Source organism: Macrotis lagotis, chromosome 7, assembly GCF_037893015.1.
Source record: "Macrotis lagotis isolate mMagLag1 chromosome 7, bilby.v1.9.chrom.fasta, whole genome shotgun sequence".
Taxonomy (NCBI): domain Eukaryota; kingdom Metazoa; phylum Chordata; class Mammalia; order Peramelemorphia; family Peramelidae; genus Macrotis; species Macrotis lagotis.
Genome location: NC_133664.1, coordinates 32,276,462 through 32,302,821, shown reverse-complemented (window position 1 = coordinate 32,302,821; position 26,360 = coordinate 32,276,462). Strand labels below are relative to the sequence as shown.

Genomic DNA, 26,360 nt, shown 5'->3' with positions numbered 1-26,360 from the left:
CATGTATATATTAAAATATATATTGAATATATTCTATTAAATATTAAATTATATTTATTTTATAAAATAGAATATTATTTTATATTATATATATTAAAAATAGGAATTCTCCTGTACTTTGGGGAGCATCAGAGAAGAAAAGAGAGGATATTTGAGAGATGTTGCAAAAGTGAATACTAGACAGCAGATTATCCATTGGGGACTGAGAACCAATAGGGAGTCAAGGATATCTACTAGGCTGTGAGCCTTGGTGAGGGGAAAGAAGTCATTGACAATAATAAAGATGTTTCAAGAAAGGAGTTCATGCAGGGGGGTAGGTGTTTTAGTATGGAATATGTTGAGTTTAAATTGTCTAAAGGATGTCCAATTTGAGATGTTTAATAGGCAGTTGGAGATATTGGTCTGAGGTCAGCAGCGATGTTGGGGCAAGATAAATATGTCTAAGAATCCTTATCAAAGAAACAATCGTAATTCATGGGAGCTCTGGAGATAATTGAAATAGTATAAAGGGAGAAGAGTATGGGGTACAGTGGGGCACTCATATGGGTATGACATAAAGGTACAATAAAGGAGCCCAAAATTGTCCTGATAGTAAAAGAAACAAAAGGAAGAAGAATTCCAAAAACCACTTTGAAGAGAATATCAAGAAGAATGTAATTGAAAGTGCTGGAGGCTATAAAAAGGTAAGGAATAGGTTAAGAGATTTAGCAATTAAAAAATCACTAGTAACTTTGGAAAGAGTAGATTTAGCTGATGAAGTCATCCTGTAGAGAATTAAGGAGGAAGAGGAAGCAGAAATACCTATTGTAAGTAAATTTCTCAAGGAATTTAGTCACAAAGGGAAGATGACATCTAATTTGGTAGAGGGAAGCTTATTCCAGCCCTGAAACAGGTATAGAGAAGGATTATAGCTGGGGTACTGCTCCACCTGAGTGCTTGTTTGTTTTAGAATTGAGGAGACAGATTCACATTTGTAGGGAGTTGGAAAGTAATCAGTAGACTGGAGAAAAGGTAGTTAAATAGTGGAGATGATAGAGAAGACAGTCTACAAGAGAAATTGGGTTGAAATAGTTTGTAAGATATGAGACAAAATACTTGCCTGAGAGGACAAGAGATTTGAGGAGGGATGAAATGATGAGCCTTGAAATAGTGAACTAATTAGGGAGTTGTGAAACAATGACCCAGTATCAAGGAATAAGGTAAATTACATCTCAGGAAGAGGTGCAAAGCACCAATTACAGTAAAGGGAAAGAAGGGAGGATGTGTTCGTGGCTTGAATCTTACTCTCATCAGATTTTATTTAAAGGAATAATAAATACACTCAGTTGGGCTTAGAAATTTATGTGACACCACAAAGAATTAGGAGAGGAAAGGGGAAAGAAAATAGAAGGAGAGCTTTTGGAAGAGAGGGGAGAATGGGGGGAGTGGAAAAGATAAGGGGAGGAGGGGATCTGATAGAAGGGATCATAGATGAGGGAGTTGTAGTCAGAAGCAAAGCACTAGTGAGGAGGTATAAGGTAAAAGAAAGAAAAACACAGAGAAAAATAGGATGGAGAGAAATACAGAATTAGTAATCATGACTGTGAATGTGAATGGGATGAACTCTCCTATAAAAAGAAAGTAGATATTAGAGTAGTTTAAACACAGAATCCTACAATACTTTGTTTATAAGAAACACATTTTAAATAGAGAGATAGACATAGCAAAGATTAAAAAACTGGAGCAAAATATATAATGCTTCCATTGAAATATAAAAAAAACAGGGGTAATAATCTTTATTTCAAACAAAGCAAAAGCAGAAATAGATCTTATTACAATAGATGAGGAAAAGGCATCTTGGTAAAAGATACCATAGAAAATGAAGTAATATCAATACTAAATATATATGTATGTAGGGTATTGTGTTCAAATTCTTAGAGAAGTTAAATGAGTTATAGGAAGATATAGACAGTAAAACTATATTGATGGGGGACCTCAATTTTCTCTCAGAATTAAATAAATCTAATCACAAAACAAACAAGAAAAAAATTAAGGAAATGAATAGAATTTTAGAATGATAGACCTCTAGAGAAAACTGAATGAGGATAGAAAGAAATAGTAGTACATGGCACATACACAAAATTTGACCATATATTAGGGTGTAAAAACCTCATAATCAAATGCATAATAGTAGAAATATTAAATGCATACTTTTCAGATCATGATGCAATTAAAAGTATGAGTTTTAAAGGATCATGGAACAATAGGCTAAAAAGTTAATTGGAAACTAAATAACGTTATTTTAAAGAATAAGTTAGCCAAAGAACAAATCATAGAAACAATGAATAATTTCATTCAAGACAATGAGAATAATGAGACAACATACTAAAACTTATAGGATATAGCCAAAGCAGTTCTTAGAGGAAATTTTATATCTCTAAATGATTACATGAAAAAATAGAGAAAGATCAGATGGGCATGAAATTAAAAAACTTGAAAAAGAACAAATTAAATGTCTCTAATTAAATACTAAATTAGAAATTCTGAAAATTAAATATTAATAAAATCATAAGAACAAAAACTATTGAACTAATAAATAAAAACTAAATGTTGCTTTTTATAAAAAACTAAATAAAATATATAAATCTTAGGTTAATTTGATTAAAAAAGAAAATTTGTTAAAAAAAAGAAAACCAGATGACCAATATCAAAAATTAAGAGGGTGACTTCACCACCAGTGGACAAGAAATTAAAATGATATTTCAGAGCTATTTTGCCCAGTTATATACACCAGAGCCAGCTAAGAAATAGAATTATGGATCATTGGAATTATTAGGGACAAAAGAAACAGTAATAACTATACTAATCTATTATTTGATAAATACAAGAACTCCAGTTTATGGGATAAAAGTTAGCTATTTGACAAAAACTGTGAGGAAAACTGGATAATAGTATGGCAGAAACTAGGCAAAGACCCACATCTCACAGCCCATACCAAGATAAAGTTGAAATAGGTACATGATTTAGACATAAATGATGATATCATAAGATAATTAGAAGACCAAGGAATAGTTTATCTGTTGACTCTATGTGGGGGGGATTTATGACCAAACAAGAGACAGAAATATAATAAAATGCAAAATTGATAGTATTAATTACATTAAATTGAAAAGGTTTTGTACAAATAAAGCCAAAGTATCCAAGATTAGAAGAAATGCAGAAAGGTGGGAGTTTACACAACTAGAACTTCTGATAAAGGCCTCATTGCTAAAATATAAAAAAAGAATCAGATTTATAAGAATACAAATCAGACCTCAGTTGATAAATGGTCAAAGGAAATGAACAGGCAGTTTTCAGATGAAGAAATTAAACTTATCTATAGTCATATAAAATGCTTTTAATCATTATTAATTATAGAAATGCCAATTAAAACAACTCTGAGATACCATCTTACACCTATTTGATTGGTAAATGTAACAGAAAAGGAAAATGATCAATTTATAGAGTTAGAAAAAATAACAACAAAATTCATCTGGAGGAACAAAAGATCAAGAATATCAAGGGAATCAATGAAAAATAAATGCAAAGGGAGGTGGCCTGGCCATACCCAATCTAAAACTATATTATAAAATGACCATAGTCAGAACTATATGGTACTTGCTAAGATGTGGGAATGTGGGAAAACTGGAATATTAATACATCATTGGTGGAGTTGTGAAATGATCTAACCATTCTAGAGCATAATTGAGAACAATAAGGGCTATAAAATTGTTCATACCCTGGCTCACTCCTACAAGATCTAAATTCCACAGGGATCATAAAAAGGGGAAAAGGACCCACATGTTCAAAAATACTTATAGCAGATTTTTTTTTGTAATGGCAAAGAATTAGAAATTGAGGGGGTGACTACCAATTGGGGAATAAGTAAACAAATTAAGGTACACTAATGTGATAGAGTTTGTTCTGTAAGAAATCATGTATAGGAATACTAGACATGTTAAGCTGTTGTTCATGATGATGTTGTTATATTATATTATATTGTATTGTGTATTCCATTGTATTTTGTGTTATTATGTTATGCTACTCCATGGTTTACTTTGTGACTTTTTTTGCAGTGTTGAGGTTATAGGAGTGGTGTGATGTGATGTGATCTATTGTGTTATGTTATATCATATTGTATTGTATTGTGTCATGCTATGGTGATGTAATGTGATATGTGGTATGTTAGGAAAGGCAGCATGGCAGAGCACAGAGAAAACTTGCCTTAGAGCTATGAAGGACTGGCTTAAATCTGCTGAGATTTCTTTTTGTTTGTTTCTTCCATCTTTCATGACATTTAGTAGCATTGAAGTAGGATGAGCCTTAAAAGAGCAAGAGTTGGAAGAGATGACACATGCTGTCGCATGCCCTTGGATAGGTCCAATCATACTAAATAAACTTTGAATTCACAGGTACCTTAGAGACTTTCAAATCCAACTCCATTTTAAAGATGTTTAAAACTGGGCTATAGAGTGGTCCCTGACTTACCAAATTCACACAGAATAGTAAGTGGAAGGTGCAAGGTTCAATCCCAAGTGTTTGATTCCAAATTCAGCACTCTTTTCCTGATCTAGAAGTAATTTGCTCCAAACAGCATTTTCTGGGTTCTCCATTTCCTCATATGTAACATTCGATAGTTAGCAAAGCCTCAGTGAGAATTTGTCTTATCTAAGCCAAAAAACTGCAGGCGAGAGAAATGTCAAGGAAATTAGAAATGGAGAATGGATAGGAATCAGTGGAAGTATAGAGAGTAATATAACTTGTATTAACAGTCATGCCAGGGCTGGGGATTGTATGTGCTTCAGAGAGTATGACATGTACCCACAAAGTAGAAGTGGGGCCACAGTGATACAGAAAGAATTACAGGAACAGGATTGTGCCACATAATCTAGATTGGTGAATCACAGTATGGAGGAAATCTTGCTATCTCAAATGAAGGATGCCTTCCTCCCTGATATGAGCACCTTAAGACAAAGAGCTGGTTGCTCTACTCTAATTATGGCTATGGGTGTTGAATTAGATAATTTTAAGGGTCTTTCTAGCTCTAAGACTCTTTATATCTCTCTAGACATTCCTAGTCTTCTGAATGTGTCTATCTGGTACCTCACATACTGGAAAATAGCAGACACTCCAGACAATCTGGTTTTCTCCCTTAGTTTCCTTTATCTCATCTCCCACAACATAGCCTACTTAGGCAGCCAGGACTGAATAACTTCTGCCTCTATTTATGTCTATTTCTATATTATTTGTAGCAGATATTCACAGTCCTTTAATTCCCAAAGTTTTTTTAATGGATGTTTTAAGTCAAATCTAAATTAAATCAAACTATTTTAATGATGGTCTTGATTGATGGGCCGAATCCTGGAAAATTCCACAGTGACCTAGTCCTAAGTAAGGAACATCAAAACTTGATTCAGCCTTCAACAGCAAAGACTTCCTATGTTATTAATGAATTTGTGGGTGAAATGGGGAGAAGGGGGTCTAATAGGATTTGCCAGAAATTTACAAGAGAACAAAGTGAGGGGGACCTGTTCAAATTTCAAGATCTTTTTTTAAAAAAAATCTGAATTATAGGAGTGCTTCAAATAATCTTTTGAGTAAAAAAAGGTAAGAAGGAGAAAGTGAAGAAAAGAAGAGGTAGGAGGAAGGAGGTAGGAGGAAGGAAAGAAGAAGAGAAAAAGAAAGAATCACATAGTAAAAAAAAGAATTTTTTTGAGTGATGGAAGTTGACATCTATTGGAGAAGCTTAAAATTTATAGAAATGCAGCTAACATTGAATTTTAAATTAATAAAATTGCATGTTTCCCTAAGAGGCTGAAGGGTGTGGGGGTGGTTGCAGAATAGCATAGGTGAATAGGCTAGCTATGAGCCATTTCCCAGAATGACTATGCCTTTCTGTCTCAATCTGAATTATATATCTACTGAAAGAAGAATCCTGGCGTTTGAATCAGAAGACCTAACTTGGAATCCTAGCTCTACATCTTACTTTTGATGTGATTTCGGGGAAGTTACTTAGTTTTTGTTTTCTCATCAACAAAATGAGGGATGTGATTATTCCCTTACTTTCCCTTTCCCTACAAGAAAAGATACCCAACAGTTTCAGATTTCTAAAAGTTCATCCTATTCTCCCACCATTCTGTTGTTTGTCTCTTGTAGTTGGCACTGCTGTGTTAAGGTTCTCCTGTTCCTATATATGATGTCTAGATCACTCAGTGTTTTGAAACAATGAAACATGAATATTTCACTGCATCCTTGATCTAATTATCCTGAGTGATTCATCTCCAAGCTTTTGCACAAATTCCTCATAAAATGTCTCCCCAAGTTATTGAAAATTTCTTTCAGGCTTTTCGATATTTTGTGGATACCAGTTTTTCACCTTGGGGACCTGAATGTAATATTTGTACTCATTCTGCTGGATTTTCAAGGGTCAGAACCACTTCTCAAACAATGTAGATAAGGGAAGTTAGGCCACTTCTGAACACAGATTGGACCTGGGGCATAGGGTGTGTGCCACAACTGAACTGACACTGCCCCTTCCACTCCCTCTGAGCTCTAGGGTATGTACTATTAGTTGAGCAGTTTAATCCTATGAATGCCAAGCTGACACTCTCCAAATGCTAAAACTTATGCCAATTGTGCCATGCTGCCGAGTAGTTCAAAGGTGGAAGGTCTGAGAGGGAAGGCTGGACTGATGATTAGTCCCTTGAGAGACAGGTTTAGATATATCAGGTTGTCAGATATCGATGTTGTTGCTTGCCTGTGGTTGATGTTATATTGTTAATATAGGAGGAAAAGAAATCAAAGAAAGTCTGAGAGAAGAGGTAGTTCTGATGATTAGTCCATTGAGAGATAGGATTTATTGGGTTTTAGTATTTTGTCACCAAATATCAGATGCTGGTGCTTGCCCAGAGTTGGTAGTGGACCATGGTGTCTTGATGATACAGACATTCTGATGAGTTCCTCAAAGGTGAAAGGTCTGAGAGGAAAGGAAGTAGTGATGGTTAATCCATCAAGAGACAGGTGAGGATTTATTTATTTATTTGTTTCTTTATTTACATATATATATATGGTGCTAGCCCAGCATTGATTTTGTGCTGTGGTGCCTCACTGATATGAGGGGAAATAAAACCAATTCAAGACTAAAAGACTCCTATAGCAGCCAAACCAACTCTGAGAGTTCTGTTGCCTATTAATTAGGCCATGAGGTGGAACAATTTTGATAAAGTCGAGCGAGAAGATTTCCTAGCATAGTCTACCTCTCATTTTAATCAACATCATTCTAAAACCCACATTGTCAATCACTTGGTTGGTCACTGTGGTCATTTTTAGTACCAAAGGACTAGTAGTAACATCAGTAGGATACCTACTTAGGACTGTATTTCCTATCAGTTATGCTTCCTTCTTCCTCCATGAAAGCAATGCCTCATTTTCCAATCATATGTATCTAGAGAGATGAATTGGAGTAATGGATAGAGAACTGGCTTTGGATTTGGGAAAATCTGAATTCAAATAATGAAATACATGCATGCTAGGGAAATCAGTTGACCTTTCACCATCCTGGACAATTCTCTAAGACTGTCCTCTGCAAAGCCAAGTTGTACTGGCAGAAGGTATTTTACTCACCAAAAGTTCCCTTCAGTTATGTTTTCATAAATCTAATCCATGGTGTGGGCTCAGGGGAATGAGGAGGGAAAATGACCTATAGGGTATCTGTTATATATATAATCACCCATAAAAGTATGTCTAGAAGATGTGAAATGTGTTCGTAAGGATATGAGATCCTTCAGGAATTTTAATTTTATGGAATACATCATGCCTATTTCAACATAGGTCTGTAATAACCAATATTTGTTTCATCCGACCTCTTTTTGTACTAGGATCTTAATAATCTCAAGGGGAAAAAACTCATCTCTCTCTCTCTCTCTCTCATATATATATATATATATATATATATATATATATATATATATATATATATATATATCTTTCCATGAATATAAGATATCTAATTTCTTGCTGGAATGAGGAATCCCTTGGAAATAACCATGTACAAACTTGGATGCACTCATTTCCAAATTTGAAGTGCAAGCTCAAACAATTCATTAATGCTCTCTCAACCATCCATGAAAGAATTGTTGTAGTTATTCCTTATCAGTGAATATTCAAGCAAAGTTATGAATAGTTCTCTCCTTACTTAGGATCATCAAATTTTTAGATTTATATCTGGGAGGAACCTTAGAAATAGTCAAGTTCTTTCCTCTCATTTTATAGATTCAGAAAGTAATTAGTCTGTGAACTTGAGAACAATAAAAGCAAACAATAACTTTTCATGTGGTATTTTGGAAATTCATCTTCAACTCTGACATCATGATATCCATTGACAGTATTTAGAATTAGAAGGAATATTGAGTTCATTCGTTCCAATCCTTTCATTTTACAGATGAGAAAATTGAGTCTCAAGAAAATTTACATAAATTCCAAAAGGCAGCAAATGTTAGAGCTAATGTTTAAAGCCAAGTCCTTCTCAGCCAAGGTCTAATTCATTTTTTCATCTCATAAAGATGAAAAATCATGAGATATTCGTTCATCATCCTTCTTGTTTCTATTTTAAGACATCTTAGTTAATATTATATTATATTTAATAATAATGTCAGTTTTAAATTATGTCCTAGATTCAGATTCTGCCTCTATCACTTACTACTGGCTATTTTGAGGCAAATCATTTAATCCACCTTGTCCTTAGTTTCCTCAACTGTAAAATGAGAGGGTTGAACCAGATGTCCTCTGAGGTCTGATTTAGCTCTAAACCTATGGAACTGTGGAACAGCAAATTAGAAGTTCCTATATTTGTGGAATTTTCTGTAGAGTACTAATTAAGCCATAATGAGTTATCTGCCAGCCACATTTTAAAACCATTCCCCAGATTAGAGCTACTAGCTCTAAACTTTCTCACAGACAATTATTTTAGCAATAAGGATCTTAGAAAGACAGATAGATGCCAGAGAGATAGATTAAATAAAGCTTCTGATTTCCTAACATGAATGAGTTTAAAATTGATTTGAATCACAAAAGTTTATAAATAGACTTTACCTTATAAATCATTTATTCAAATGCTTATTTTATAGATGAAGAAGTAAGAAACAGAAAGGTTAAGTGATTTTATCTAGGATTACACAGCTAACTATTTATGGAATAAAGATTAGTACTGAATTTAGACATTTTCTCTTTTGATGACTGTCAGAAAGCAGCTGTTAATATATTCATTCATTTGTAGTGTATGTGTGTGTGTGTGTGTTTGGGGCATGGGGTGGGGGTGGGAATTGAAGTGGGAGAGAAGATAGACCTGTGTTGTGTTTTCAAGTTGCAACTATAGAATATGTGAACCAATGAACTATCTAACTGTGGGAAAGAGATACCAGGAAAGAGTCAGAGCTGAGAGCAATGGAGTGGGCAGCCTCAGCCCATTACTCCCAATGCAATTCCAGAAATTGTTGAAGCCTTTCTATTCCACTCTCTAAAAATATCAAGATGACTTTTCATCCTTCCATCATAATTAATTGGCATATAAACCTGGTTTTGATGAAGGATGACTGCTCTGAACCAAAGGCAAGGGTCTCTCTAGACCTGCCATTCTCTCCCTTCATCCTGAGCTGTGATGCGGTGGGGCCCACCTCTATTTCCAAGGTTCATTTTGTTTCCTTTAGCAAACAAGATCCTAGATGTGTGGCTGGAAAAAATTGTCTAACAGGCTGCTGAGAGAAAGAGGGCAGAGCTAAAAGGTGAAAGAAGTATTCATAACAACCTGTCAGTCACCACCAAATTGCTGGATTACGTCCAAGAGTGCCATAGAAAGATAGTTGATGACTCTTTTGGTTTTTTCATCTAGCATTCCTGCTGCAGCCTTGGGCTTAGCGTTTTTAGTATATATATTTTTTTATTTTTATTATACAGCTGCACCATTACCTAAGAAGAGATAGTTTATTGATCAGCAATGCCTCTGCAGTGATGGGGAGCCCCTGATGAAGATGACTGATTACTATCTCAGGGCTCCTACCTAATCCTGAAGAAAAATAGCTATAGAAAATAGCTTAGTGGTTAATCCAAGATGGTTTGACCAAGCACAATGCCACTGGGATATGTATACATACATATATATATATATATATATATATATATATATATATATATACATATACATATATATGGATACATATATATATATATATATACATATACATATATATGGATACATATATATATATATATATATATATATATATATATACAGAGAGAGAGAGAGAGAGAGAGAGAGAGCCTACTAAGTTCAAGGCACTGTGCTAATGACTGAGGATGCACAAAAAAAATTCTTATCTAAAATGAATTTACATTCTAAGGAGGGGGTGAGAGGGCAACAATTATATTTAAGAACACAGACAGTATGATTATGGAATTAATAAATATCAGTATAGAAGCTAATAGAATACAAAGTAGCTAACAAGAAAAGAATGTTATTAGTTTGGGAGTCAGAGACCGCAGAGAAAAAAGTCTTATCAGTTTGGGAAACAGAGAATGCAGAGATGAAGAAAGGTTTCATGCAGAAGTTGGTACCTGAGCTGAACCTTAAGCATCTTTTGGACCCTTTGAGGCAAGGGGAGGGTGTGTTTCAGCTATGTGGGATGGTCATTGCAATGAGACAATATGTAGACAGGGGGGTCAAACTCAAATAGAAATGGGGGCCAGTAAATCACAAAGGATTCCTGAGTCCAATACTGAATTAGAAAATCACATTTTAATAGTTTCTTTGGTTTTTAAAGTTATTTTTTAAGCATTTCTCAATTACATTTTAATCTGGTTTGGGTCTAACTAGGAAGTGTTTGGGGCTGCATGTGGCCCAAAGGCCAGTCACATGTTTGATAACTGATATACAGAGACAAGAAAAGAAGCCTGTGGCAGACTTTGAAATACTCCACATTAAGGGAAAGGGATATGATTATTATCCAGGAAAAGAAATAGAGATGAAAATTAACCTTTCTTGGGGATAATATGGATATATAAGACTTAGACAATAATGCAATTTGAAGGATTTAATATGGGTTTTATAGCCAGACATAAAGAACTGTTGATAATGGTTCAAGACCAATGGGGCAAGGCGTCTGCAGTATAGTAATCTATGCTGGGTCCAGTGGTGTTTGGTGTTTTAATCTATAACTTAGACCAGGGGTCGGGAACATCTGGTTGATGGGACATAGAAGGCCCTCAAAATCATTTGACAGCTATTTCTCAAGATAACTGCTACTGCAGATAGGACTCAAATTCAATAACTCTAGGAGCATTTTAGGGATGACTTAATTAAATGTTTGACCAAATATGGCAGACTAATTTTGAAGCTGATAAATTTTTTTTATGATCCACAAATGATATAAATATTTAAATGGCCCTTGGCATAAAAAAGGTTCTTCACCGCAGATCTAGACAAAGCTATAGTCTTCATGATCTTTACAGATGACACAAAGTTAGGACAGAAAGCTAATACAAAACATGACAGAGTAAATACACAAATGGACTGTGACAGCAGAGCCTTTTTTTTTTTTTAGGTTTTTGCAAGGCAATAGGGTTAAGTGGCTTGCCCAAGGCTATAGGGCTAGGTAATCACTAAGTGTCTGAGGTCGGATTTGAACTCAGGTACTCCTGACTCCAGGGCCTGTGCTCCACCTAGCCACTCCCAGCAGAGACTATTAGCCTAACTCTAATATAAATAACTAGATAGTGCAGTGGATAGAGGGTAGAACTTGGAGACCAGAAGACTACTGTTCAGATCCCATATCCGATTCTAGTTGCATGACCCTGAGTAACTTTTCTTAGATTTGCTTTTATTATCTAAAAATCTGGGATAATATAGTGCCTGCCTCATAGTGTTATGATGATCTTAAAGTATTATATAAATTGTAGTTATTATTATATTATTTTGTCATCGTTATTTGAAATTCAGTAAGTTAAGACAGAATTTCTTGTACTTGGGACCAAAAGATTCATAAAAACAAATATAAAGGAGATAGGTTTGGGTTGCAGTTTTTCTTTAAAGTCCAAAATGAGTCAGCAAGTGTGATGAGGTGGTCAGAGCAAACCTAAAATAATCTTGATTTTCACTGAGAAGCGTAACTTCCCGGAACAGGGATGCTAGAGCGCCAATAGAGCTGTCCTTGACCAGACTACACGTAGGGCATTGGCTTCACTGCTGATCACAGTATTGTAAACATTATATTGATGAGTTAGACCAAGTATAAAGGAAAACAGGATGGTGAAGGGGCTTGAGTCTTTGAGTCAATGTCATCTGAGGATGGTCAGATATAACTTGCAAAAAGAGAAGAATCAGTGTTTCTGTAAAGAGGAGGAGGGGGAGGTGTGTGTAGGGGAGGAGAGACAGAGAGAGAGAGAGAGAGAGAGAGAGAGAGAGAAAGACTGAGAGACAGACAAAGAGGCATACAGAGAAAGAGAGAAATTAGACTAGACCTAAAAGGAAATGCCTCAATATGTTTTCTTGTATCTGAAGCCTGGATCCAAACTTGCATCTTCATGAGTTTTATATCTCATTGAACCAGATATCTATTTTTTTTCCAGAAAAGACTCTACCAGGCTGTAGTCCAAGCATGACTGGCTATTTCTTCAGTGCCCACTGTTGGTGAAAGTAAGTCTGAGTGAAGAACCAGACTGATTCAACAAACTCCATTATCACTTTTCTTTTAAAAAACTTACAATTTTCCAGGAATTCCTAGAAAACAAAAAATACTCCTCCTTATCCAAATTGCTAAAACTGAGCAAGGTCAAGATATCTGGTGTGAGTTGAGTTAATAATGTATCTTCCTGAGATTCTGGCTGGTCACTGAGAAAATATAAACACTAGAACCTTTGAGGGAGCTTAAATTTAAACCCCTTCCTTTTCTGAGACAGCAATACCAGGAGGAATTATTGGAAGGTATTTGCTTGATTGGTCTTTTAAAGATGTTTGCTTTCTACCTTCCCATTTCTGAGAAATCAATAGTCAAGGAGTCAATGATTGGAGATTAGATTTTCAGTGTATGAGTAATTTAGACTTCACAGTTAAGTTCACTGTTCGGTCTTCTCCAACTTGATGCCCTTTAGAATGGGAGCTCCTTGAGAGGAGGGGCTGCTTTATTCTTTTGATATTTCTAAAGATTTCTACACAGTAAATCACGTTTTCATTCATCCATTTAACTTTTTTTTTTCAACTTTGCCCTCAAAACCTTCAAATGTTAAACAATGGAGTTGCTTGCAATATTTTTAGGGGTATCTGGCTATCTGGCTCTGATATGCATTGCCATATGAAGCATTCTTCTCTTTGGGTTAGGAACTCCTAACAAGAAGATAAATGGCGTATAAACTTTGGTTTTAATACATGCCTAAAGTGAGAATGGTTAAGTGACTTTTCCTTTGCCCACCTGCTTTGTGTCAGAGATAGAAAGTGATCATGAGTTCTCCTGACTCCAAGTCCAGCATCTTATCTATTCAATCAACAAGCATTTCCCAATTACCTACTATGTGCCAGTTATAATTCTATGTTACAGTGATACTTCTCTAGAAAGCCTTTGACTCTAATATATTCTAATTAGAATTATAATGGAATATCTCTGATTATCTTTTATCTTTCTTCATATCTTCAGCTTTTGGCACATAGTAGGAGCTTAATAAATATTTTAACTCACTGATCTATTACTGTATCAGTGTAGCCCTGAATAGAAAGTCACATTTGATTGAAGGTGATTAGAGAAAGACACTGGGAAAATTATTTAGTTGAATTGGAAAAAATTAGGAATTCATTTTTAATCCTTTAAAGAGAAGTCACTATCTCATGGTGCTTCCCATAATCTAGAACTCCAACTGCCATTTTTAACTTGAGCTCTACTCAAGTTAGGTAATTATTACTTCTACTTCTGAGACTCCAGGTGTGTTGGCATGCCACACCCTAGCATGAAACCTTTGTCTAATCTCCAACTACTTCCACCTAACAAAGCTTCAGTATCTAATCTCTATCAGGTGTGATGGATTCAAGTAAAAATACTCAAACATGGGGTGGGGGGAGTTGCAGTCCTCTAACAAATCTCTCTTTACAAGTGGAAATTGCTTATTAATGCTTTTTCTGCCCAAAGTTTTTGCTTTCTAGGAATTTGCTAGGCTAATAGAGGGAAAAATGAATAAACTAAAAAGAATTCTCTTTACTTTATTGCCCTCAGTCTTTTCTTTCTGAGTGTGGTAATTTTACTTATGCTCCTTTCTCTCATAGATTTATCATTTATCTCTGTACAATGATCCCCTTCAAGAAAAGATTGGACTCCACTAACTGCATGTACTGTAGAAGAAATTCTTTTGGTGTCTGGGTTGGTTGATGACGGCAAAGTCCCCTTGCAACTGTCAGATTCTGAGATTCTGAACAAGTCAAGGAGCAGGTGTTAATTGCCTGCAATGTGTCAGGGACTTGAACATGCTCTAACTAATTCTAGTAGGAGGCATTATGGGGAATCTTGACTTTATTACTTTTTATCGGGTTAATAGCAAGCAAGTAATAGCTGTTTCTTGGACCTTATGTCCTTTTCTCTAAAATTAAGGGGCTAAGTTAGAATTTAGACTATAATATTGAAGTGTGTGTGTGTGTGTGTGTATGTGTGTGTAGCAGAGGAGGTTTGCTTTAGCTCAGTGAAACTATAATCTATCAGGATTACCCAAGATGAACAGGTCACAGCAGTGAGTTCTGATAAAAGGTGATCCAACGGAGAAGGAAATAGCAAATGAATGCCCCATGGACAGTATAAAGGAACAAAGATGTGACACAGGAGATGAGCCTCTCAGGTTGAAAGATGTCCAGAATGCTACTGAGGAAGAGTGGAATGAAGCAACTGGACCAAAGCCAAAAGCAAGGTCAACTGTGGATATGTCTGGTGACTAAAGAAAAGTCCAAAGCTGTAAAAAAATCAATATTTCATAGAAACCTGGAATATGAGATCTGCAAACCAGAATAAGCGGGATGTGGTCAAAGCAGAAATAGAAAGATTAAACATCAACATCTTGGCTCTCAGTGAACTTAATTACTGTGTGTTGAACTGTTTGATGTGGATTTGAAGAGGTTTCCTTCTGTCATTTTTGAGATTATATTTCAAAACTGCTTTTCTCATCACCTAAGCCAAAGAGGTCAAAACTGATTCATTCTATGAAGACCTACAACATTTTCTAGAAATAATACTAAAAAACATCACATTCATTGTAGAGGATTGGAATCAAGAGATAATTGGAATAGCAATTCAACAGTTCAAAAGTAAGCAGGGCAGGGTTTCATAGTTTTGTCAAGATAACTCACTGGTTGTGGCAAATTCTTTTTTCAGCAGCCTAACAGAGACATCACTAGCTAGTCAATATAGAAATAAGATTCATTATATACTTTCCAGTCAAAAGTGGAAAAGCTCTATATCATTAGTTGAAACAAGACCTGGAGCAAATTGTGAATCATAATATGCACTTCTTACGGCAAAATTTAGATAAGCAAATTTGGAAAATACAAAAGTGGCACTATCTTGGAAAAGACTATTTTGCTTCCCATTCCCAAAGAATGCCAATGCTAGAGAATTGTTCAAACAATTACTCTCCTTTCACACACCACGAAGGTCATGCTTAAAATTCTGCAAGCTAGGCAAGAATTGTCAGATCAGGCTTGTTTTCAAAGAGGCAGAGGAACTAGAGACCAATTTGTCAACATTCTCTGGATTATGGGAAAAAACAAAGGCTGTCCCAGAAAAAAACAATCTACTTCTATTATTGACTATATGCTATATATCACAGTCTTAGGAGACATTGCTAATATGCCTTTCAGGTTCAGAAACACTGCAGTCCCTAACACCTTGCAAAAACACATTTACACATACATACATTTACATATGCATGCATACACACATCATTTTATATATATATATAATATGCATATATATATATATATATATATATATATATATATATATATATATATATATATATATATGCATGGAAGTCCTCAAACAGTTGGGAGTACCAGATCATTTTATTTGATTCCAACCAATGTGTGGATGAAGAAGCAAACAGCCCTGAGCATGGAATACCTGATTGGTTTAGGACTGAAACACTTTATTTGCCTTATATACATAGTACATCACACAACATACCAGGCACAATGAATGAAAAGTTGAAATTATGGTTGTTGGAAGAAATATTAACAATCTCAAATATGCAAATGATACCAATCTGATGGCAGAAAGGGAAAAAAATTAAGAAGGTTTTTGACAAGAGTGAAAGAGGAAAGTATAAAAGTGGACTTGAATTTGAACATGAAAAAAATCAAAGATCTTGGTAACTGGTCCCATCACTTCCTGGCAAGGAGAGGGAAAAGAAATGGCAGCATTGTCAAATTTCATATTTTAGGGCTCAAAAATCACTGCAGATGGTGATTGTAGGTCATGAAATTAAAAGATATTTTCTCCTTGGAAGGAAAGCTATGGCAAATCTGGATATTCAAAAGTGTGCCGGTGAAAATGGCGGATGACAAGGACTCGATGCCAAAGGTGAAAGACCTGGCTTTCCTAAAGAATCAGCTGGAACATCTACAGTGGCGACTAGAGGAGGAGGTCAAGACAGGTGTGGAACAGGCAGGCTCATTCCTTTCATCTCCTTTTCTCAACGTCTTCCTGGCCGGCTATGTTGTAACCAAATTAAGAGCATCTGCAGTGATGGGCTTCGCAGTTGGTGTATGCACTGGGGTCTATGCAGCACAGTGCTATTCAGTTCCCAACATTGAGAAGACTTTGCAGGATTATCTACGGGTCCTTCATAAGGGACCTGACTAATGCATCCTCAGCACTCCTTTCTCCAGGCCCTCCTCAGGAGGGGCCATAGCCCTGAGGAAGAGCCTTGGAGTCTGAGTCAGGATAGGCAGTAAGCCTGACTATCTAGGGTCATCAAAGATAGAGGCCAGCTGTCTTGCCCCATCTCCAGCCTCCCCAGGCCTTTAGTTGCCTCATTTGCTTCAGATATTTTCTATACCCATATCCTTCCTCCTTCCCTCCAACATCTGTACTTCCAGATTACAGCGTGCATGTGTGCATGCATGTGTGCATGTGTGTGTGGGAACATGTGTGTCTCCCTGCTGCTTCTATTTCTGACTCTGACCCATGGCCTACCTAGCTCCTTGTTAACTTAATAATGTGTTCTGAATTGCCCTCTGTAGGAGCTGGCTCCATTATTCAGTTTTACCAGATGGACTATAGACTTTGCCCTCTTTTACTCTTCCCATCACTTACTTACCTAAAGACCTAGGTTGGTCAAGTAGGGATGAACATGGAAGAAGGGGGCATACCGGGCATAGGGCACCCAAGCCAGGCCCGATGGGTGCTTATGCTCCTCCTGTCTACAACCATGTATGGTGCCCATGCCCCACTCTTGGCCTTGTGTCGAAAAGATGATCGTGTCCCTTTCCGCCCCTCTTCAGCTGTGCTTTGGACAGAACTGACCAAATTACTACTATCAGCACTTTCTTTGATGGCCAGGTGGCAGCCAAGATTATGGGATACTCCACCTTGGTGCCAAGCTGCCCCTTTTGCACTTTCTGCACTGCTCTATGGTGCCAACAACAACCTCGTCATTCACCTGCAACGATATATGGACCCCAGGACCTACCAAGTGATGAGCAACCTCAAGACTGGCAGCACAGCTCTCCTTTACTGTCTCTGCCTGAACCGCCGTCTCTCTGCCAGGCAAGGCCTCGTACTGCTGCTACTCACTGGTGCTGGAGCCCGCTATGCTGCTGCAGGCCTCCAGGACCCACAGGGCCTCCTCCCACAGCCTCCAGCTGCAGGCATGCCCCTCCTTGTGACCCCCTTGGGTCTGCTGTTGCTTTTGCCCTACTGCCTCATCTCAGGCCTCTCCTCGGTCTACACAGAGCTGCTCATGAAGAGGCAGCACCTACCCTTGGCTTTGCAGAACCTGTTCTTGTACTCCTTTGGGGCTTTATGTGGGAGGTGGGCCAGGCCCTGGGCTCCTAGAAGGTTTCTCAGCCTGGGCAGGGCTGGTGGTACTGAGCCAGGCCCTCAACGGTCTGCTCATGTCAGCAATCATGAAGCATGGGAGCAGTATCACGCGTCTCTTTGTTGTCTCCTCCTCCCTTATTGTCAGTGCTGTACTCTCAGCCACTCTGCTTCACCTCCAGCTCACGGCTGCCTTCTTCCTGGCCCTCCTGCTTATTGGTTTGGCTGGACATCTCTACTGTGGAGGCCGGTAGAGTCAGAGGGTCCACCCTCTGGAGCCATTTTGTCCTCCAGTGCTATTAATGCAGGCTTGATCTTACTGTGGTCAGCATTGTCCTTTCCAGTGAACAAGGACTCGCCTCTTGGAGAAGGTGCTTCTCTCCTTTCTTGAAGGAGTTGGAAGGGGGATATGGGAGGTTATCCTTAGGGGTAGTGCCAGTTTGGATTCCCTGGTCTTAGTCTCTACTCTAATTGCTGACCCATAAGAAACTGCACTTCTTTATTCCCATGTGACTTTAGCCTGCCATTTCCTCATACTAGTCCCAGCCAGAATCCCCGATAGAAGGGCCTCTGAGAGGGGAGATCTGCAGGTAGGCAGGCCCGTAAAAGCCCCTGGGAAAAGGTGAGGGAACCTGAAGCAAAATTGAATTTTTGCCAAGGAAACACTATTATTCACTCAAGTTTGTTCCCCAGGTTCTGATAATTCCTTTCTGCTCCCATCAGTTTGCAGAGCAGAGGGGGATTCACCTAGGGATTCTGCCTCTATCAGCTGCTGTTTGGAAAGAATGAGACTTAGGTACTTTCCTTTTGTGTCAGTCCTAACTTCTCAAGCAGTGGGCCACTCTTCCATCCCTCCTGCTGTGGTAATTTAAACTCCAGTCTGGATTACCGAGATGTGAGCTCTGGAAACTAGCCAGAGTAGGCAGCAGTGAGGGCCTTTTCCTATTGAGGACTGAGGCTCTTCCTTGTCCCCATAGATAATGCTTGTTTTTCCAGTTCCTCTCTGTCTAGCCAAGTAACTGGCTTGTTCTAAGTCCATTTCTCCTTTATTCTCTCAGACCCTACAGCAATTCACCAAAAAACTAAAATGTTGTAGGTAACTTTGACCTCCTCCTGTGTCCTATCCCAATTTTTCCGTAATGTTCTGCCAGTGTCAGGGTCCATGTGGTCTGGCAGTTTTAGCAGCCAAGTGTGTCTTCCCCACCACAACTATTACCTACAACAAGTTGCAGCACTTACTGGAGAAATGAACTGCTCCCTTGTGTGCTGCTGCTCCTCCAGTGTCAGGACTGAATTTCTTTAAGCCTTCACGAGTTGACAAGGAATGCCATCTCCTGTGGCCCTTGCCCTTTTATTGCAGTCTGGAGGGCTCTCGTTGGCTCTGCCGTTTTACACTCCTGCACCCTGCTCCTGCCAGGAAATATTCTGTTCTTAGACCCTCAAACTGACCACTTTTTCTGGTATATACCCTTAACTTTCTAAGAAGGAGACTCCTGACTCCTTTATGGGAATAATTTAGACTAGGGCATGTGGAATTTTTCTATAGCTCAATCAGTGCCTCCTTAACTGCATAAGCAATAAAGTCTCAATAAAGTGTTTCTGGGAGTAGGGATTTCCCTACCAAAAAAAAAAAAAGACTTCATCTGTAAAGTCAAAGCCATGAGTTTTCCAATAGCAATGTATGGTTAAGAGAGTTGGACTATAAGAAAAATTCAATGTGTTCAAATTGTGGTGCTGGAGAAGACTTCTGAAAGTCCCTTGAACAGCAGAGAAATTAAAGCAGTGAATATTTAAAGAAATTAATTCAGACTATTCACTGGAAGATCAAGTACTCAAATTGAAGTTAAATAGATTGGTCACAAAAGGGGGATGATGGAAGACAAAAGGCAAAGAGAACAGTAGAGGATAAGATGGATAGAAAGTGTCATGGAAGTCATGGAAACAACCAATATGAGCTTGGACAGACTTCAGATACCAGTGGGGTCTTGAAAGACTTCGAATGCAATAGTCTACAGGGTCATGAAGAATCAGACAGGACTCAACAACTATATATATATATATATATATGTATATATATATATATATATATATATATATATATATACACACATATACCTATATATGTAAATATATGCTTGCATATACATTATGTTGTGTGTATGCATGCATATGTAAGTGTACATATGTGTAAATGTGTTTTTGCAAGGTGTTAAGGACCGCAGTGTTTCTGAACCTGGAAGTCATATTGGCAATGTCACCTAAGCCATAGAGAGTTAGAGGCATAAAATGGGAACTGAATGTTCATGTGCCCACCTGTAAGACTAGATTGCCACTTACATCTGCAATTGCACATGAAAGCACATAGCTCTGCCACACTTGACCAAATGCAATGCTGCCGTGTGTGAGCATAGAGCAACTCACTATAAATTCTGGCTTCTAGACTTCCAGCATTAGGGCTTCTTGCCAGCAATTTTGACATCGAGTCTAGCCATTTTCAAGTTCTTGTTCAAGTGGCCTGCCACTGCAGATGGAATGAATTAGCTACCATGGCAGAATGGTCCAATATCATTCATATATATTTAATGCCCCGATCATTATGGATCTTTGCACATCCCTTCTTAACCCAGTAGCTGGCATCCTGAATAATCTGGTGACTCTATGATACTTTATATTACTTTATTTAATTCTCCCATTCTGTGAGTTGTATGTTAAAGTTATTATCCCACTTCTAATATTACTCAGCTAGCAATCTGAGGCAGAACTGAACACCCCAATCACTATATTTCCCTAACATTCAATTCATATTTTCTGTTGGTTGATTAGAAATTTTCCTTTAATTTTTGTTATTTTCTGATTAAGTCAAATGGCTGAGGAACTTTACAGGGGCATCTCTGGCCATAAAGGGGTCCAAACATCATTCCTTTTTTGGAATTGGACACAAAATTAGTAAGTCTTGATTTTTCTTTTGGTGCTAATAGATGGGCAGAGCCAATTTAAGAGACTGTAGGAAGCTGAGGAATCCACTATCTACCCCTTCCTGGAATAATTCCCAGTTAGACTAGTGATCATAATGAAAACCCTTCCCTTTAACTGTCAGGATAAAATGTTTTATCCCTAGGCCTGCTTCTAACTTGCAGGCCCTGACTTCATCTCATTGTGGAGAGCCCACTGCTACTCTTCAATGACCAAAGATTGTATATAATCTAGGCCATTAGGGACCTACGACTGTGCGTACTGCATTACTTTCCAGAGAGAGCAAAGTCATCTGGGAAACCACTTATTTTCTTAACAAAAAGAGCACATGTTAAAGAGATGAAGACATGTATAAACTATTTACCAAATGGCATTTCCTGGCTTTTAGGTTTGAGGAATTTCTAAAAGCATTTCAATTCAGCAAGAATTTATTTATTAAGCACCTATTGTTTGAAAAGCATTGTGATAGAAATTGTTTTTTTTAATTTAGAATTTTAAAAGAATAAGAGTTTCTAACATATTAAAATTGTTAGCCTTGGGAAAGCTGTAATGGTTTAATAATTTGAAGCCTAACTTTTCTCTTCAAAAGGTTGCTGGCACAACTGATTTCTGTCTCACCACAAGAATTATTCTAAAGAAATAATGTCGTGAATAGAGCACAGGCATTGGAGTCAGGAGTACTTGAGTTCAAATCTGGCCTCAGACACTTAATAATTACCTAGCTGTGTGACCTTGGGCAAGACACTTAACCCCACTTGCCTTGCAAAAACATAAAAAAAAAGTAATGTCAACTCTACCAGCTTCTATCACCATCCATGTTCAAAACTGCGTCACCATCTGAGCCTTTCAGTGACCTTTAGGTTTCAAAAGTTAAAGACTCATAACCTAGGACAGGGACCAGGAAGGGTGATAAACATGGATTCGATGATGCGAGAAAAGAGGAGATGAATGATGAAGCAGAGAATCAAGAGGAGTACCTTTGTAATGATATCCATTTTAGAAGAATAGTGTAGGATGAGAGATAGGAAGAGATTTTACTTTACAATATGATATGAGGAAGAAGCAAACAAGATTCAAGGACATAATTTTATTTTTTCATAGTATGAACGAACTTCAGAGGCCTTTGGGCTCAACACTTACCTGATCAAAAAGTGCTTTTACAAATGTTGCATGTTGGAGGGAATATAAAAAATTGATATAGGGATATTATTATACTTTTGGTAATCCAACCATTCTGGAGAGAAATTTTAGAATTATGTTCAAAAGACTAATTCTACCCTTTGATTTAGCAACAGCACTGTCTATATTCCAAAGACATCCCCCCCAAAAGGGAAAAATAATCTATTTGAGCAAAAATATATATAGCTGCTTTTTTTGTATGTGGCTAAGAATTGGAAATTGAAGGAATGCCTACCAACTAGGGAATGGCTAAACAAGCTGTGGTCTATGATTGTAATGGAATATTATAGAATTATAAGAAATTAAAAGCAGGATGATTTTAGAAATACCTAGAAAGACTTACATGAACTGATGCATAAGGAATAGAACCGGGGCAATGTTGTACACAATGACTAATATTGTTTTGATGAAATATGAATGACTTAGTTATTCTCAGAAATACAATGATGAAAGACAATCCTAAAAGACTAATGATGAATCATACTATTTGCCTCTAGAGGGAAAAAACTTACAGTGTTTGGATGCAAACTGAAGCATGCTACATTTTACTTTCTTTTTTAAAGTCTTTAGATAGGAGAAAGGGGCAGAGAGAGAGGGGGGGAAAGAATAGAATTTGTAACTTAAAACCTTAAATAAAATGTTATTTAAAAAAAAAGAAGCATATTGACAGCACATAGAATAAATAGTGATTCAATCTCTCCTTGAAGATTTCCAATGAAAAAGGGCCTACTGATTTAGTTCCTTAAACTTTTGGATAGCTCTAATTGCTAGGAAATTGTTGTTTCTCTAAATTAGTCTCTACACTGTTCTCTGTATTACTCCTGGTAATGCCTTTTGAGATCCAGAACAAGTCTAATCCTTTCCTCCACTCAATTACCTTTCAAATATTTGTCATTTGAAAAAGTTATAAGCCAAGTCTAAAGTAGAAATTCAAGTGCTTGAGTTTATGTTCATAGATGATTGTGCACTCAATGAACCCTTTGAGACTGAGATACAAAAATATATATAGATCATTTCCCTGCTGCTTGTGCTATTTTTGGTTAAAAATTAAAATCAAAACCAGACAGCACCACATCAAAATTCTTGGAACCCTTGGTTACAGCAAAAGGAGAGATTTTGAATGATGCAGATAAGTTCACTTACCTGTATACATAGATGATGTGGTTGATGCATGGCTTGCCAGAGTTAGCTCTGGGAGTGTTTGGGAGGCTCTTATTATTCCTCCTTCGGACAATTATGTTATGTTACAGCTTGACAAATGGCCTTCTAAAATACAGTATCCAGAAAACAAAGATCACATGCACTAACATTCTAGTGGCAAAATCATACCAAGAGAAAAAGTTCTCAATAATTCAATTTAGAAAGCACAAAGATAAACAATTCTGATGGGGAGCAAAATGACAGCATTGTCTGAATACCACAATAAGCATGCAGTGGAAACTCATCAAACAGCTTTTATTAAATAGCATGTATGTATGTACGCATGTAGGTAGGTATAGAAAATGGAAATATAGATAGGTAACAGAAGACTTTAAAAAAAGAAATAAAGTCCTGTAAATAAATTTAAAGAGAACTAAAACTCAAAATGAATGAATTGCTAGGAAAGCTAAGGATTACAAGCAGTATGTTTTAATTGCATTTTTTAATCTACTTAGAATATGGATTACCACTAACTTTTTCTTGAGAGCTCCAAAATATTTACCTCAAGAGTAAAGCACTCCACTGGTTAATAATGAATTAAAATTCTATATCAGCCAACCTAAGTATTAAATAAAATAACATAGTAAAATAATTAATATGTCATTCTGCCCATAAACCTAAGGTATAGTCTCCCATACATTCAAGCACGGTGAGAGATCTTACATAAAGGTCATACACCTCGAAATGAGTGACCAGCACATATGTAGTATATAAGGAACATAAACTTCAAATGTATAAACAAGGCCTTTGAAGCATTTTTTAAAAGTCCCTGCATTGTTCTTCCTAGTTTCAATAGATCATGTCATGCTTGTTGTCTCACTCTGTCTCTTATGGGAACAATTCTTTGCTTGTCATGTATTAAAAATTTACTATATACATTGTTTCAACTAAGCATTGATCTCTCTCTCTCTCTCTCTCTGTATATATATATATATATATATATATATATATATATATATATACTTCTCATTTCTTCAAAGCTATTTAGGTGACCTCAGTTGAAATAGAACAGTGTATAGAAGCTAAAATATATACTTAACTAAGAAAAAAAAGTTTGAAAGTTTGCACTCAGATCAAGAGTAAGTCATTTCTTTTTTACCTATTTTGGGGGAAGAAAAACAAGACCTTTGTTACAGATAATTCTCTGATTTTAAGCTTAGATATTTTCCAGTCTTTTTTCTTCTCTGGCCTACAATGCACATTAAAGTGAGGCATAGAGGCAGCTAGGTGGCACAGTGGATAGAGCACCTGCCCTGGAGTCAGGAGTACCTGAGTTCAAATCTGACCTCAGACACTTAATAATGGCCTAGCTGTGTGGCCTTGGGCAAGTTATTTAACCCTATTGCCTTGCAAAAAAAATAAAAATTAAAAAAATTAGACAAATAAAATGAGTCATAATAAAACTTAAGCTAAGGAGATTTCCACTTTCATTTTGCATATATGTCAATAGCAAAATCTGATTGAACTCTGTTGTATTTTTGGTCAGCAAAATATACCTCAGTCCTTGTCAATCATAATGGGTAAAAGAAAAGACAGAAAGAATAACTAGGTCTGCTCTTAAGAATGGATTCAATTATAATATTGGAGAATGGGGGGGGGAGAAAGAGTCGAACTCTTATTTACTTTTGTGCTACTGAAAAACAAAAACAAAAACAAAAACGTTTGTTGACTAAACTTGAATGAAAAGAACAAACCAAAGATGTTCAATAGATTATTGAAACCCAGGAGTAAGTGAGCAACCCTGCCTGGAAGAGCTTCATTTTATTCTATTTAAGGACTGGCAAATATGGCTGCTAAGTCACGGCCACTGATCTTTGAAAGACCTTGGAAAATAGGAGAGTGATGGCAAGAATGAGATAAAACATATCTCTCTGAATTTTCCAGCGAAAGAGAATGAAATCTGCAACCTCAGAGGACAGGAATTAGGTCTGAGATGAAATTTGATTTCTGGCAAAATTCTGAAGTTCATTTTTAAAAAGATAATTTGTGAATGACAAGAAAAGAAATCAGTAATCATAAAGAGACAGTATGGCTAGTCAAGACAAATTAAACTCATTTCTTTTTGAAAGAGCTACCTGACTCACAGATCAGGGTAATACTATAAATATTTTTCCCTTTAGTTTTAGCAAATCATCTGACAAGTTTTTGGGGATAGCCTTGTGGATAACAGGAAGAGATAAGAATTAAATATTCATGTATGAGGTAGATTAAAAAGTGTTGAATGATTGGACTCAGAAAATAATCAAGTGTTTAATGACAATTTGGAAGAAGGTCCATTTGTTGGAGCTCCCCAATGAACTATTTAACATTCTTATCAGTGACTAGCTAAAGATAGGTAGCTTACATATCACATTTGCAGATGACACAAAACTCAGAGGGATATATAACATATTGGATGGCTCTGTCAGGATATAAAAATGGCTAGAACACTGGGCTGAAACTAATGAGATGAAATTTAATGGAAATATGAATGTAATATTACACTTGTTTTCAAAAAAATCAATGTCCTCAGTACAATATAAGTGAGGCATGGCTATAGAGCCATGAGTCTGAGAAAAATCAATGCTTTTTAATAGAATGTGCATAAATGGTATGATAGCAACTAAGGTCTTTCTCCTTCTCAGTACCCTTCCTTCTGACCCTTACCCTCTTTTCATTCCCCACCTCTAAGACCATGCATCCAGAGGTTCCAGGAATAATAGACAAAATGTGATGATTTCCTAAAAATCTTAGACAGGAGACTGTAAACTTCTGCCTCATTTAAATGCCTCTTCCTCAACATTCCTCAGATTCTTTTTAATTTTGATTGACTGGCCAATGTGACATCCCTTTAACTGCTCCTTTTTTCAAAGGGAATCACATTTTGAAGCTGTCAAATGACATAAGTTATGACAAGCCCTAGGTGACGGAAATAGTCATCCTCTGTTGTCTGCC

General features: G+C 36.8%; 2 protein-coding genes across 2 annotated transcripts; both read left to right on the top strand.

Annotated features, from left to right (window-relative positions):
- The first annotated feature begins 16,586 nt into the window (after window positions 1-16,586).
- Window positions 16,587-16,898, top strand: LOC141493645 (SLC35A4 upstream open reading frame protein-like). The gene has a single exon (XM_074195057.1). The coding sequence runs from the start codon at window positions 16,587-16,589 to the stop codon at window positions 16,896-16,898; it is 312 nt and encodes a 103-aa protein (XP_074051158.1).
- Window positions 16,899-17,382: 484 nt separating this feature from the next.
- On the top strand, window positions 17,383-18,328 carry LOC141493644 (putative UDP-sugar transporter protein SLC35A4). Its single transcript, XM_074195056.1, is given in 2 exon segments — window positions 17,383-18,050; window positions 18,052-18,328. Coding segments are annotated over 2 exon segments (945 nt in total).
- Window positions 18,329-26,360: the final 8,032 nt, after the last annotated feature.